The sequence below is a fragment of the Dysidea avara genome, chromosome 9 (genome assembly GCF_963678975.1).
Source record: "Dysidea avara chromosome 9, odDysAvar1.4, whole genome shotgun sequence".
Lineage (NCBI taxonomy): Eukaryota > Metazoa > Porifera > Demospongiae > Dictyoceratida > Dysideidae > Dysidea > Dysidea avara.
The window spans coordinates 20,834,113-20,848,367 of record NC_089280.1 but is presented as its reverse complement, the minus strand read 5'-3'; the positions used below and the strand labels follow the sequence as shown (position 1 = coordinate 20,848,367).

The following is a 14,255-nucleotide window of genomic DNA, read 5'->3' as shown; positions in this document are numbered from 1 at the left end:
CATGATAATGTGGAGCAATATATGGCCACAGCTATAGCTTTGGTGTGGTGACTGCAAAGATGCATGAGTAACTTTGAATTAATTACAGGTAGTTCACAGGAGAACTTTTAAGTTCTTGGTAGTGTGCAACATCTTGGGATATGTGCTAGTTAGTGGAAGGCCTAAAGGAGCACCAGAAGCAGCTTGTTCCAACATTGTGACTCACATTTTGTATCTCCATCAACTGATCCATTGCCATTTTTGGTGGATCTCAGTGATTTCCCACTAGATCACTATTTCAGAGGGGAGACCTATACCAGTAAGTACCATATTGTTGTAGCAAGCTTCTTAGATATTCTGTTCAAAACTGTTAGTAAGACTTCAAAGTAGCTCAAGCAATATGGATTTCAAAGGATTTATGATTCAAGGAAGAGCTAGGTCTGATGATTCTCCTGTTGGAAGTTTTGATGCCACAGGAAGAACCGACTATCAACCTCAGTGTAGTGGTGATGTCAGTAATGCAACATTCAGTATTCATTTTAATCGTGTTTAATTGTTCTCTTCATAGACAGCTGCTACTCATACTAGCAGAGCTGAGAAAACTTCAGTTGATCTCACATGGAAGGCACCAACTGCTGGCACTGGAGAGGTTTGTTTTAGGTTAGTGATTTACATCCTTGCATGCAATCTAAATAGCTGATGTGTGACTATACATATTAAAAACAACAAGTACTTTTGCTACAGTATGTTGATCAGTGGATTTTCTAGGTCATGACTACATATCAAATCTGTGTTTGATTGTAGGTTTGCTTTTGTGGACCATTTTACATTGTTTTGGGATAATCTCATGACTCGTTGTTTAAAAGAAGGTATGTATTGTGTCTGGTGTATCTCATATAATTAATAAATTATGTTGAAAGCAAGAAACCCTTGCAGAAGAACAACTACTAAGTTTTTTAAATGCCAAAACCTGATTTTTTGGCCTACCTGACCACAGTCATAAGATTAGAATCTAAATGACACAATGCACAATACCACAATAACAATCTCATGTGCAGCATGTGCCTGTTTTGAGTCCAAGTATCTGCCCTCTGCACCTTGCCTTTACTTTAAGCTCTAATTTTGTTAGTCATCTTCTTCATATGAGGAAACCTTATCGAGGCATTACTTGTCTGTATCAAAACTATCCTTAGTGACTTATGTTTAGTTCAACAACTGAAGCCTTTTGTGCTACTGTAAGATGCATAGTTTGCACAAGTATACTTCTTTCAACTAAAAAATAGGTGCAAGTTATTATCCAGTAAATTAAGTCTCAAATGTATACGCCACCTTATTTGCCTGCTCATGGGAAATTCAAATATATTTGTTTCCGTCATTACTGTAGCCTCCAGCTGCAGGGTGTGTTTTTATGAGTGTTTGTTTATGATCTGGTAGACATAAATATAAGACATGTGATGCTAGGATTCTTCAATGGATAAACAACCCCAAAGGAATGATGCTGAGGTGATTATTACACCATTCCTGAGGGGTACTTATCACTGAAGAATTCTAGTAATGCATGTCATAGTTATTTAGACAGCAGTCTGCACAAAGTATGCAATTTGTTTGTCAAAGTTTGTGGCTAGGTGTCTTACTCAGCAAGACATGCACCTGTGTACAGGTTTCTTACCAGAATAAAAACCTTGCATACTTTGCAAATATCAAAAATGCCATTGTCTAAAAAAAATCACCTTTTTTATTTGAAACACCTTCATACTTGTATGTATACAAGTAAATATAGGGCTTTAACTATACCTTGGTGGATTTGGTAATTCATGATGAATATTGTAAGCCAGGTTCCAATTCTGTAGCTAAGACCAATACAAGCAAAAGTTATGGCTGCAAAATTTAGTCCCTATAGTTTATTTTCACTACAGTCACTGTACAAATCTATTATTTTGTTCTTCCTTCTGTCTATAATTCCAAAACTTCTCACCATAATTGTCCAAAACTTTGGTAATCAATTCCTTAACATAATACTGAGAAAATCTGAAAACCTTTTTGCTGAGATGGTCACATATAGGATACCCTTACCAGATGCTCACTCAAAACAAGCAGCCATATTGAGTTACTCTAATTAAGCAATCACCCTAATACAGCAGTCATGTATGATATTCTAATAAAATAGTCACAAAAATAGCAAATCTAAACGAATTATTTAAAATGAAGTAGGATCCAAGCAATAAAAAGTAGTAAAACAATAGAAGTTAAAAATCCCTACTTAGGTATTGAACAAATTATATTTAGATACCAATGTAGGAATTTTCCCCACATATCAGTAATGTAGTATCAGTATATTAAAAATAATAGCATAAATTTTCCAAGTGATAAAAGTAGTGAATGAATGATGCTATTACAATAGAGCTATGCATACACTCGTATAGTGACATTCTTGTTCAAGAATTGAAGCACTAAAGCCAATCTCTCTGTAGAATTTCAGACTGAAGTTGGTAATGGAGTATTTAGTCATTAAGGCTTATTATGCCACTTGCACACAAACAGTATGCAAGTGGAAAGTGTTCTGTATCCTTACTATCCTATAAGCTGTGAACAATAATCTTAAGGTTGACACTTGCAACAGTGGTATAGCTCATACAAAAGCATTTTTGCTGATGTGTCATATCTATTTTCAAACAATATATAACAGTTATGTACTGTATGCACTGGAGAAAAGTACGCACTGAGGTGTTCTTTGTTATTTGTTTAGCTACATCAGTTATTGTCAATGGTTCATCTTCTACCAGTGGAGACACAGCTACCATAACACTATCTGCTAATGTTAAAGGGACGTGGCAATGCAGCCTAGATGTGGGACCATTTGAGCTATGTGTGTATTACTTTTACTTTTAGCTGATGTTATTATTTGCTATCTTCTTTATTCTACAGGTCATATGTATTCAGGTTTATCAGCTGGAACACACACTATCAATGCTCGGTTCTCTCCTAGTGGATTACCTCAAACAGCCTCAAAACAATTTAACGTCACTTTTGCAGACTTTACTCCCTTTCCAACAGTGATTTGAAATAAGCAATACTTATGGAAGTTCAGAAGTTTGTATCATTTGTGAACAGAATTAGCCATCATAGCTGTATCAACCAATGGAAGAAATGCAACCATCAAAGTAATTGCTGTAATCATTCCAGCAACATTCACTTGCAGCTTGGATGGTGGACCATATATACCATGTATGGATATTTTTTTTGTATTGTGACCATTGCATGCTTGTTTACAACAGGTCGGTTTGGTGATGTATATACTGATTTGGCTTGTGGTAACCATACCCTGGATATTAGGTGTATTTCTGTAAGATCTGGTCAAGAACTCAATTTTGTCACAACAAATTTTATGACCAGTTGTCCAAGTAAACCAAAATGCTGTATGTTTTGTTTAGTTTTAAAAGTGTAGTCTAGAGTAGACTATCAAGTTTGTCAAAGATATGGGTGCACAGAAGGCTTACAACTTGCAAGTGTGCTTCCTACACACATAACTGACAAACATATCACAATATATAAAGTTGCAAAATACAGAACAGAACACCGAAGTAACAGTTCAAAATACAACACAGATAAAAGTACAGACTGTAAGGCTCTGCAGTACCATGGTATTAATTGTTATCAGATATCAGAATGAAGTTATCAATACTGTACAATGCCAAATATTTGTTATTGGATATGAATAGTACACAGTTACCAATTATACTAAAAATATGCAATTCATGCATCTTGTGTGGTTTTGATGTAAAATGTTAAATGCACAAAGTAAGTGCCTTATTGGACATTTTTTTGCTTTCTGTATTGTAGTTCCTTAGCATATATGTAGTCTTCAGATTCTGGATATTGATTAGGGTACTACATTATAGCAATGCTACACAAAAAGTAATGCTATGAAAAAAAATTACTATGGAAAATACTGGGCAAGAAATGAAGTCAGGGGCAGCAAAGACACCTTATTTTGGGGGTCTAGGTTTGGTGATGTTATGGAGTGGAAGACCAAAAAAACAGAAGGTAACTATCTGCTGACAATAGCTGCCCTCCGCCAACTATATCTCCTTATTTATAACTACATACATAGCTTGCTACACTGCTCTTCTGAAGAATACTGTGGCTGCTCCATTAGAGTATCTAGATCTTGATTGCTCTATTAGAGTATCTTGAATTATTGAACTAGGTTCTCAATGACAGCTATAGATAATTTGAGGGGGGCTAAGCTCCTCCATAATCTTTTTGACAGGGGCTACAGCTCCCTTGCCCCTCCCCAACAATGCTAGTAGCTCCTTTGTTACTTACCGATTCAGAGTGGTGTTGTTTGGAGCCACCAGTTCCCCGTTTATGCTCAATGCCACCCTGAAATTCCATCTAACACAGAATGCTAATGCCACATCCAAGGACTTGCTCCACAACTTGTATGTGGACAGCTTGGTGTCTGGATACAAAAGTGAGGAAGCTGCCATTGAGTACTTCACTGAATCTCGATCAGTGCTGGTTTCAATTTGCGTTCATGGGCATCAAACTGCTCACTCCTCCAGACTACCGCATTGCAACATAAGGTTGCTGAACACAACAACCCAGTGAAGGTGCTTGGTATGCTCTGGAATACTCAGACAGATTCAATCCATCTATCGCCATGTACAGGCACTAGCAATTCACCTGCCCTCCCCAAACGAGAAGTCTTACGATGGTCCTCGACTATCTTTGATCCACTTGGCTTGATAACACCAGTCACAATTTCTGCCAAACTATTTCTTCAACAACTGTGGCAGGAGCACATTGGCTGGGACATCAGATTGAATGACGATCTTTGTGCCAGATGGATGGAAATTGCAGATAACATCAGAGGTGCCACAACACTATCATTTCGCCGTCAGTATACTGCATCACTATCAACAACTCAGAGCATGCCCACTTACCTTCATGTGTTCGCGGATGCCAGTCTTAAGGCTTATGGAGCTGTAGCATACATTCAACAGGGCCAAAACCTACCCTCATTAGTTATGTCAAAATCAAGGGCAGCTCCACTGGAGCAACTAACCTTGCCAAGGCTTGAGTTGAAGGCTGCTGTGCTTGCAGCTAAACTGAGCTCCCTTGTCAAGGCAGCCTTGAACCTTGAATGTGCTGTGCAGCTTTGGTCGGATAGTCAGATTGTCCTACATTGGATATCCAGCCATAAACCACTACAACCATTTGTAAATCACAGGGTTGAAGAGATCCATGTAGTATCCACCAACTGGAAGTACTGCCCTCAGCAGACAACCCAGCTGATCTCCCTAACTAGAGGCATTACAGCTGAGCAACTCAAGTCTTCACATCTCTGGGTACATGGCCCAACATGGCTGTCTACACAGTCTGCCTGGCCAGCCTGGGACCCTACAGAGGTTCTGCTCACCTGCTTAGAACCATAATGCATTGACCATGTGCACAGTGACCAAACTAGGCCTCATAAGAATCTACCGGCTTCAGTGGCAAGAATCATTGACATCAACAACTTCAGCACTCTATCCAAGCTGCTAGCAGTCACTCCGTACACTCTAAGGTTCATTAACAATGCCATGCACAAATCCCCCAACACAGCCATGCATTTGTCACCAGCAGAACTTTCACTAGCTAGTGTGAAGTGGATCTATGCTGTTCAACATGAACATTTCTCAGAAGATATCTAGAACTTACAGTCACAGTCCTTGCGACTTTCACTGGTGCGACAGCTGAGACTGTTCTTAGACAAGGACATGTTACTTAGGTGTGGTGGGCGAATACACAATGCCCCGTTGTCTGAACAAGCAAGATTCCCGTACCTTCTGCCATCGAAGCACCACTTCACTAACCTAGTGATACTGCAGGCACACACACAACTACACCACAGTGGCATCAATGCAACCTTAACATTGATACGCCAACGCTACTGGATACCCTCAGGCAGGCAACGTGTACGATCACTGCTTCACAAGTGTGTCATCTGCAAGAGAGCTGCAGGTAAACCTTATGCTACTCCAGATCCCCCACCACTTGTCAAGGACCGGGTGAATGCCTCATGCCCCTTTGAGGTTACTGGTGTGGATTTTACAGGTGCTCTGTATGTCCGCAGTAACACTGGAGAGCAGAAGGTTTATATTTGCCTTTTCACCTGTGCGATATCCAGAGCAATACATCTTGAAATTGTGTGTGATTTAACCTTGCAGTGTTTTTTACAGGCATTCCGCAGATTTGTCAGCCGGAGATCACTACCTCGATTGATGCTCTCAGATAATGCGTCCACGTACCAAGCCGCGGCGGAGGAGCTGCAGAAGCTACTCACATCTGCAGCATTAGCAGAAGATCTAGCCAGAAGAGGAATTAAGTGGCACTTCATCCCAAAGAGAGCTCCATGGTTTGGAGGATTTTGGGAACGGCTTATAGGACTCACTAAGTCAACGTTGAAGAAGGTACTGGGTCGAACTCATGCCACCTTAGAGAGCCTCCAGACCATGGTAGTTGAAGTGGAAGCCATTCTTAACAGCCGTCCCCTTACATATGTATCATCTGATACTGATGACATTGAATCAATTACACCCTCTCATCTGTTACATGGCAGACCAATTGTTTCTCTGCCACACTATGTTGTCCAGGATGATGAACTGAATGACCCAACTTATGGTGAGACTACAGACATAAGAGGAAGTGCGAAAGCCCAGGCCTTACTACTGTCACACTTTTGGAGCAGGTGGAAGATGGAATACTTGACAGCCTTGCGCGAGTTTCATCGAACAACAGGGTCTAATACACAGACAGTGAGGGTGGGAGACATAGTTCTTATTCATGGTGATACCCCCAGAGTGCAGTGGAAGCTGGCTATAACAGAATATGTAAATAAAGGAGCTTATGGACTCATTCGTTCAGCCACTGTGAGAACACATACTGGGAGAACGAATCGGCCAATAGCCAAGTTGTATCCCTTGAAAGTTACAGCAGCAGAGCTACCTACTTCACGTCATATCACTGAAGAGAAATCCACAACACCAACCCCACAACCTCAGCAGTGTAGAACACCTCGCCAGGCCGCCTTACAGGGACGTCAGAAGGTGCAACAATGGACTCACTCCATACTTGCCCCCCCGGAGGATGTCAAGTATTGATTGACAGACAATTATGCTATTGTAATTTAATATTATTTAGCTGTATGATATATGCGCATACGTGCTTCTAATACTTTAAGACAGATGAAACCACAACTACACGTGGCACTGAAACTATAGTCGCTGTAGTCCGCCACTATACTTCACAAATTTGTCAGAATGACAACTGTACTCCTTTCCAGATCTAATTATCTCACTAGCTATAGGTATACTCACAATGTTAGAGTACGCACATATTTTTATCAACCATCATAATTTCATGCATCCATTCATTATAACATTTAATCTATAGAATGAACACGCATGGATCCCATTAATGGAAAACATGTGGTGTTTACAATACATACAGTTACAGTCAAAGTAATGTGAGAAAACCAGTACCATGGCACCATACTATACATTCAATGCATACATACATATCTTAATTTATGCATTAAACCTGTCATCTTTTTTATGTGACCGAATTTTGAAAAACATGATCACCCTTATATACATTCGACACATTAAATGTAATTCTGATCACAGCTACATTTCTGCCCATTTAAGGGTAGAATAAACATAGATACCTTAAATTACAAGGAAAAAAATTAGAAATATTTGAAAAGTGTTTTCTGCTATTCACATCACCATGCATGTTATTCTAACTTGAGCCATGCTTTCAGAAGACAATATTACTGAAATTGAAATACTTCAGTATATGTGACCGAAAATCACCCTTATGGTTGTGCCTGAAACAATTAGAATTTTTGAAACTAACTGTTTTCTCTAAAATATTGTATTGCAGCTTTGGGCTAGTAAATGTTACCCAGTCCTCTCTGCCGGTTTTAGTGCATGATAGTTGTAGTATAGCTACAACTATAAAGCTCCACTCTCATAAGTCTACCTCAGTAGCCATTAGTAATTTGACTTAGTTTTGTTTATTATGAACTCTGACAGCAATACCCAAAGAGAAAAGGGAGCCTGGAGCATTAAACTGAGGCCATGGTGTAGTAAAGTTAGTGAACAACATTAATTATGTGCAAACTCAGATAATGTTGAATGATTGTGGGAGTATCAATATTAATGTCAAATGTTAATAGTTCTACAATTGTTAGCATTTAATAACTACTTTTATGTGTAATAGCTGATTCACAATGTTAAAATTAAGAGTGATCACTGCTTGTATAGTACAGTTCTGCTCCACAGTACGTTTTACTAGTTGGTTATACATAAGGTATTTTGTGGCACAACAATTGTGCAATTTATACCATAAAATTGTTGATCCTTGCTTCCTCATAGAACGTCTGAGAGATTTTACTGACTTATATACTTACACACTCAACTACTACCACCAGGGGGCATCAGTTCAAGTTGTTTAAGGAACGGTCAAGATTATTGTGTAGATCAAATTACTTTATTAATAAGATCACCAATGATTGGAATAACTTACCTCCTTAGGTTGTAAATAGTATCTCAATTAATACTTTTAAATCGTTGTTAGACAGTTATTTACTAGATTCAAGATTTATTATTGCATAAGACATTGCATTGATCAGGTATACAGGCTGTGCCTTTACCCGTATTTAATCTTAATCATAATCATAATATTACCAAGAGTAAAAAAAAATAAAAATAAAAAGCTATAATAGTAACCACCAGTAGTTGTAAGAAGAACTTTTGTGTCATGTGGTTTGTGATGTCATGGTTTCCAGATCTGCAATAGTGTCACCACAAATACTGGAGTTATGTAAACATCACTAATAATAGTATTTCATGAGATATTATTATTGTTATTATTAAACAGGAAGTATATGGTGTGACTCAGTTAACTTAGACAGTCCATAAAAGGCTACATTTGAAACTGGAAAAAATGCATATCAGTTTCCAGGCAATGTTGTTATGGCAAGAAGTAATTTAAAGCGTGATGATGTACCACTGTGGTTTACTACTCCTTTGATAGTTTATTCAGTAAACCACCTGTGGCTTGTGGTGCATACTTTAACAGTAGTACACACATGTTTATAAATCTATGTCTTTGTTCTTTGGCCTTTGTCCTGCTCTGTTGCTTTTTGGGTATATATATGTAGCTACTCACTGAAAGCTACCATATTGAAGTACTAAACACCAAGAAGATAAACAATAGCAAACTACTGACTTGATTCAGGAGCAATGGTAAACTATAAATAAGAAGCCAGTCTAAGATATTATTGCTATGAATCTCACAGGCTATTCATCTTGGGATCTTAATAAGCAACATCTTAGGGCTTCTCCTGTTCAGTGGAGGAATGCCAATGGCTGCATGCCAGAGTAAGCTATATTCCAGTACCATGTAATGTATTAATTGGTGTTGTATTAGGAACAATAACTGCTAATGGTGTTGTAACTGTTAGTGGAGACAAAGCTACTCTTACACTAAATGCTACTGCAGAAGGAACTTTCCAGTGTAGCCTTGATGGTGGTACTTTTCAGAGCTGTATGCACATGTTTATAACCATGAATAGATGTACTCTATTATTTATTTCTTATAGGCCACTCTGGTACAATGTATACTGGCGTATCACCTGGGTCTCATGTTGTTGATGTTCGATTCATGCCTAAAGGAGTATCTCAGACGCTGTCACTTAAGCTTACCTTTGATGTAGATTCTTCTACCCCACCCCCCACTCCCACACCAACCCCAGTAACAAGTATGTATGAATGATTTGTTATAACATGAAGGATGATAACACAATCATTTGTGTACAGAGGAAGTCAACAGTAGTGTAACTGTAGATGGGAGGGATGTTACTATTACTTTGAATACTAATATTCCATCAACGTTCAGGTGCATGTTGGACAATGGACGCTTTAGGCGATGTAAGTGTTATTTATTATTTTGTATTTTATTTATATTGAACAAAATCAGGTAAATCTGGTGATACATTTCGTAGTTTGGACTGTGGCTCTCATACTCTTAAAATTAAATGTTCTCCAACTGGATCAGATGATGAGTTTGACCTCAGACCATTGCAATTTTCAGTTGCCTGTCCAAGTAAGAAAACATGATTTATGTCAAAGCTGAATATTAATGCAATTTTGTGCTTTGTGTGTAGCAATACCAGGAACATTAACACTGGATGGTTTTGTGGTTGTTACTGGAGATTCTGCTGCTGTAACACTGTCTTCTACTGCAACTGGAAATTTCGAGTGTAGTATAGATAAAGTATTTGAACGATGTAAGTAAATTGCAACACAATACATAAAGTTTTAATCAGTATACTGCATGTACTACTTACAAAGTTCATAATTATCCTTCCCTTGTTTGATCCAAATTTGTAGGTTATTCTGGATTTGTGTACCATAATTTGTCACCTAGACGATACTGCATTAGAGTGCGATTCACTCCAACTAATTCTTCACAAGTAATCCCATTTAGAAATCCAATCTGTTTTCGAGTGAGACGTACACCTTCTCCAACTCCGATTGGTAAATACATCACTGTATATTAATATAGTTTAAATTGACAACACTTACAGAGGTAACCGCTACAGCAACCATTACTACAAGTGGAGACACAGCAACTATTACATTGTCCAGTACTGGTCGAGGTTCGTTTAGATGTATGGTTGATGACAGACGAGCTCGAAAATGTAAGGTCATTAAATTAATATGATGGAGTGTCATTTGATTTATTCCTAACTATAAAGGTAAATCAGGTGACACATTATCAAAGTTAAAACCAGGAAAGCATACTATTGAAGTGCAGTTTACTCCTCGTGGATCAACCAATGTCATTACTATTCCCGTTATGTTTAATATAACAGGTAATTTTTTGTATATCAAGTACACTATAAATCTATGGCTGCAACTTGTCAGACCTGTATTTACTGTACAGCATGTAGTTGCTTTGGCTAATCATGCTTTTTGCCCACTACTCTGTGTTGACTAAACACATCACCTTAACATCTATCTGGATCTAAATTTCTTCAGATGGTGGAGTAGTACAAAAATTCTGACTCCCTTATTCACTTAACTGGTAGTAGTTGAACTGTATCCTTCATAACCTTGACCCTGAGGGACTAGCAAATTCACAAATTTTACTCCCAAATTAGTCTTTTATCACATTCTTTACTTTGTGTTAAGACAACAATTTGTGCAGACAGCATAAAGGGATGCGTTTATTTGATGATAATTTTCCAGTTTTCTGTTCACCTTAAATTAGTTTTCAAGTAAAAATACTGTTGTTAGGTCTACAAGAAACTTAACATATAACTATGTTCTAATTTATTGTTATGATATGTAGCTTGATTTGTCTTGTATTAGTTGTAGAAACACCCTTTGTCATTACTGGCCAGTATCAAATAGCTGGAAATGATGTGCAGGTGTTCTTCAATACTACTAAACCAGCTACTTGCACATGCAAACTTGGCAGAATGCGTCCTGTACCATGTGAGAGCGGTCAGCTACATATTACTTTTACATAATAATTGAAAACTTTGCAGGTATGTCAGGACATGTATTTCAAGATGTTACGGCTGGCATGCGATCAATACAAGTGATGTGCAGGACAAACACTCGTCCTAGAATGAAAGAAACCCTGACACTTGGTCCATTCATGGTCATGCCACAACCCCCCACTCGACCACCATCTCCCCCACCACCACATGTAATAGCTAGTGGAGAAGTAGTCAACACCTGTGATATACGACTAACATTCAGTGCTAACGTGACAGTTACATATCTCTGTAGAGTTAATGGGGGACCATGGGAAGCATGTGAGTTCCTCAAGTGTGCACGTTTAATCAGAATTATCCATAAATATTAGGTTTTAGTGGTAAAGTGTTTAGTGGACTGCAATCAGGAAGGAACACAATAGAAATTGAGGCATCTGTTGTAGGCTTTCCTGGAGTTAAAACAACCGTACGCAGTAACATAGATCTGACAGGGCAAGGTACATAGCTTCAGATACACTGAGTCTTAAAGTGTTACCTCTCTACCTGAACAGGTTGTCCATTGTCTATCTCTTGTCCAATATGCAACCCAACAGTAGTTGGTAGCAATTTTACATTTAGGTTCCAAGCAAACAGACCTGGTGCAAGGTTTTTTTGTTCACTGAATGATGAAGACCCAAGCCCATGCAGTAAGATATAGTGGTGTGATGATAATGTGATCCAGGCATGCTACAGGTGATGAAATATCATACACCATTATGAGGAGAAGAGGACAACAAAAGTTTACAGTAACAGTTGAGGAAGGGGATGATAACATCACTAAAATGATTACTTTCCGATCAAAATACAGTGAGTCATAGTCAGTGTGCATAGGTAATCTACGTACAACACATTCCAGAAAGTGGACAATGTCAGGTTCTCACATGTGGTGATGGGGTAGCTGTCAGTGGTACAGCAGCTAACTTACACTTCACATCTGATGACCCAGAGGCAACATTCACTTGTAGACTGAATAGAAGACCAATCGGTGATTGTAAGTACCACAACATAAATTAAAGCCAGTTGGGGAATGTCAATTCACTATTGTAGGCACTTCTCCACTGCAGTTGACAGACCTACCAGAAGGAGAGAACAAAATAGTCATCACACCAACCTGTGGAGGAACTGCGCAGGGTGTAAAAGAGTCAATTACTTTTACAGTATAACTGGTAGCCTTATTTTGTTTTCCAGCATACTAGTAGATGCAATAATATTATGTTAATTTTAAAAGAAATGTTGATTACATTTGAGCACTGGAAAATTTTATGCATCTTTTTCAACATCACTCGTAGATAAAAAACCCATAGAAAGCTAAAGCAGGAGCACATGAACAATAGGACTCAATGCAACCTGTTTATATAAAATCTAATAGAAAGGCCAAGGCAAACAATTGCCACTGCAAAAATTCAGCTGGAAAAAGCAAAAAAAATCAGTGCAATGTCAATATAATTACATTATCATCACTGCATGCAGCTGTCTTGGCTACAGTGTACGTAACTTCTCAAGTATTTTATGTTAATTAAGGGGGCAAGCAACTATGTCCTATGGCTTCTGTGAATAAAATTATGTGTTTATGTGAAGCTGTAAAACCAACACAGATACTGTTCTCTACCTGTTGAATAGCACATATTGTAGTTGAGACATTGAACTTCTGTTTAGTGCAAATCTGAGTGAAATCCTCTGAAGTATGTACAAATCATGGCCTGGTTACAAAACACTGTAATTTTAGTACTAAAATCGATTCTCCTCCTACAGCTAATTGTGAACTCTCCAAAAATTCTTGCAGTACCTTGTAATAACATTATCTTTAAAAGTATGGAAACATATTTTAAGGAATGGCTACTATGGCTTCAGAAGAGGAAATTACTGTTTTTCAAAGAAAATTTAGAGAATTCAATAGCTCATTTGATAAAGTGCTTCAAAAAATTACTTCCATACTTTTGTTACAAACATACTTGGGTAGCAGATGACAAAGTTTAGGAAGCATTGAACTAAAACTGTGAGACTAGATCCAAAATTTGTAGACTCTCATTCTTTAGGTCTAAAATACTGAACCGAGCCTTAAAGTCAGTACTTCCAGCTGGAGATGGTGATTTTCAATTACCACAAACACATCTGATGCGAAAGGGGATGGAAAGCAAGCACAGATCAATGAAACTCAAGATTTTGCATGTGAAGCCATAGGAATTAGTAGCATGCCCCCTTAAAGCTATAATACAATTAGGGGCTGTTTTGCTGTATCAAGTCATGGAGGCAACAAAGTCAGCCACCTCAGTCCAAAAAGAGATATTATACTAATACGTGAATCCCGATACGCAGGACAATGTCAGGTTTACAGTATATCTATGAAGATGAAGTGGTTGTCAGTGGACAGTGGTACATGTATATATACAGGAGCGCATTGAATCCTATGGACAAGTCTTGTCCATAGGATTTGATGCACTCCTGATATATACAGTAACTAAAAACTTACACTTCACATCCGTGATCATAAGTACGGAACAAAAGCTGTATTTGATGATAAAAACTTTGCCCATATTGTAGGTATAAAATTTCTACACTACATTAGGAAGATCTACCAAAAGAGAGAACAAGGTAGTCATCATACCAACCTATAGCTGTGAAAAAGAGAATAATTTTTATGGTTTAACTGGCCAAGCTACATGATATTAATTTTGCCCTG

At 38.1% G+C, this 14,255-nt stretch overlaps 3 protein-coding genes across 3 annotated transcripts in view; all 3 read left to right on the top strand.

The window, feature by feature from the left end:
* The window catches only part of LOC136267361 (putative ferric-chelate reductase 1), an 8,801-nt gene extending 4,845 nt beyond the window's left edge, over window positions 1-3,956 (top strand). Inside the window, exons 2-7 of the mRNA XM_066062479.1 lie at window positions 89-298; window positions 354-490; window positions 548-639; window positions 784-848; window positions 2,726-2,845; window positions 2,905-3,956. Of these exons, the coding sequence (XP_065918551.1) occupies window positions 380-490; window positions 548-639; window positions 784-848; window positions 2,726-2,845; window positions 2,905-3,041 (525 nt within the window). The 5' untranslated portion in view covers window positions 89-298; window positions 354-379 and the 3' untranslated portion in view covers window positions 3,042-3,956. The remainder of the gene's footprint in view (window positions 1-88; window positions 299-353; window positions 491-547; window positions 640-783; window positions 849-2,725; window positions 2,846-2,904) is intronic.
* Window positions 3,957-5,741: 1,785 nt separating this feature from the next.
* Window positions 5,742-7,124, top strand: LOC136267576 (uncharacterized). Its single transcript, XM_066062736.1, has one exon. The coding sequence runs from the start codon at window positions 5,742-5,744 to the stop codon at window positions 7,122-7,124; it is 1,383 nt and encodes a 460-aa protein (XP_065918808.1).
* Window positions 7,125-9,121: 1,997 nt separating this feature from the next.
* LOC136266666 (uncharacterized) lies at window positions 9,122-12,822 on the top strand. Its single transcript, XM_066061665.1, has 17 exons — window positions 9,122-9,275; window positions 9,329-9,410; window positions 9,460-9,576; window positions 9,632-9,790; window positions 9,849-9,959; window positions 10,009-10,134; window positions 10,196-10,318; window positions 10,422-10,568; window positions 10,619-10,732; window positions 10,790-10,906; window positions 11,406-11,531; window positions 11,585-11,857; window positions 11,908-12,033; window positions 12,088-12,222; window positions 12,269-12,382; window positions 12,432-12,566; window positions 12,623-12,822. The coding sequence occupies exons 1-17, from the start codon at window positions 9,273-9,275 to the stop codon at window positions 12,736-12,738; spliced, it is 2,124 nt and encodes a 707-aa protein (XP_065917737.1). The 5' UTR covers window positions 9,122-9,272; the 3' UTR covers window positions 12,739-12,822.
* The last annotated feature ends 1,433 nt before the right edge of the window (window positions 12,823-14,255 follow it).

Coding starts and splice junctions, on each gene's coding strand:
- LOC136266666 (XM_066061665.1), top strand. Junction 10,569..10,618: donor ACCTTCTCCAACTCCGATTG/GTAAATACATCA, acceptor CAACACTTACAG/AGGTAACCGCTACAGCAACC. Junction 10,733..10,789: donor TGACAGACGAGCTCGAAAAT/GTAAGGTCATTA, acceptor CTAACTATAAAG/GTAAATCAGGTGACACATTA.
- LOC136267576 (XM_066062736.1), top strand. CDS start 5,742: ATGTTACTTAGGTGTGGTGGGCGAATACACAATGCCCCGTTGTCTGAA.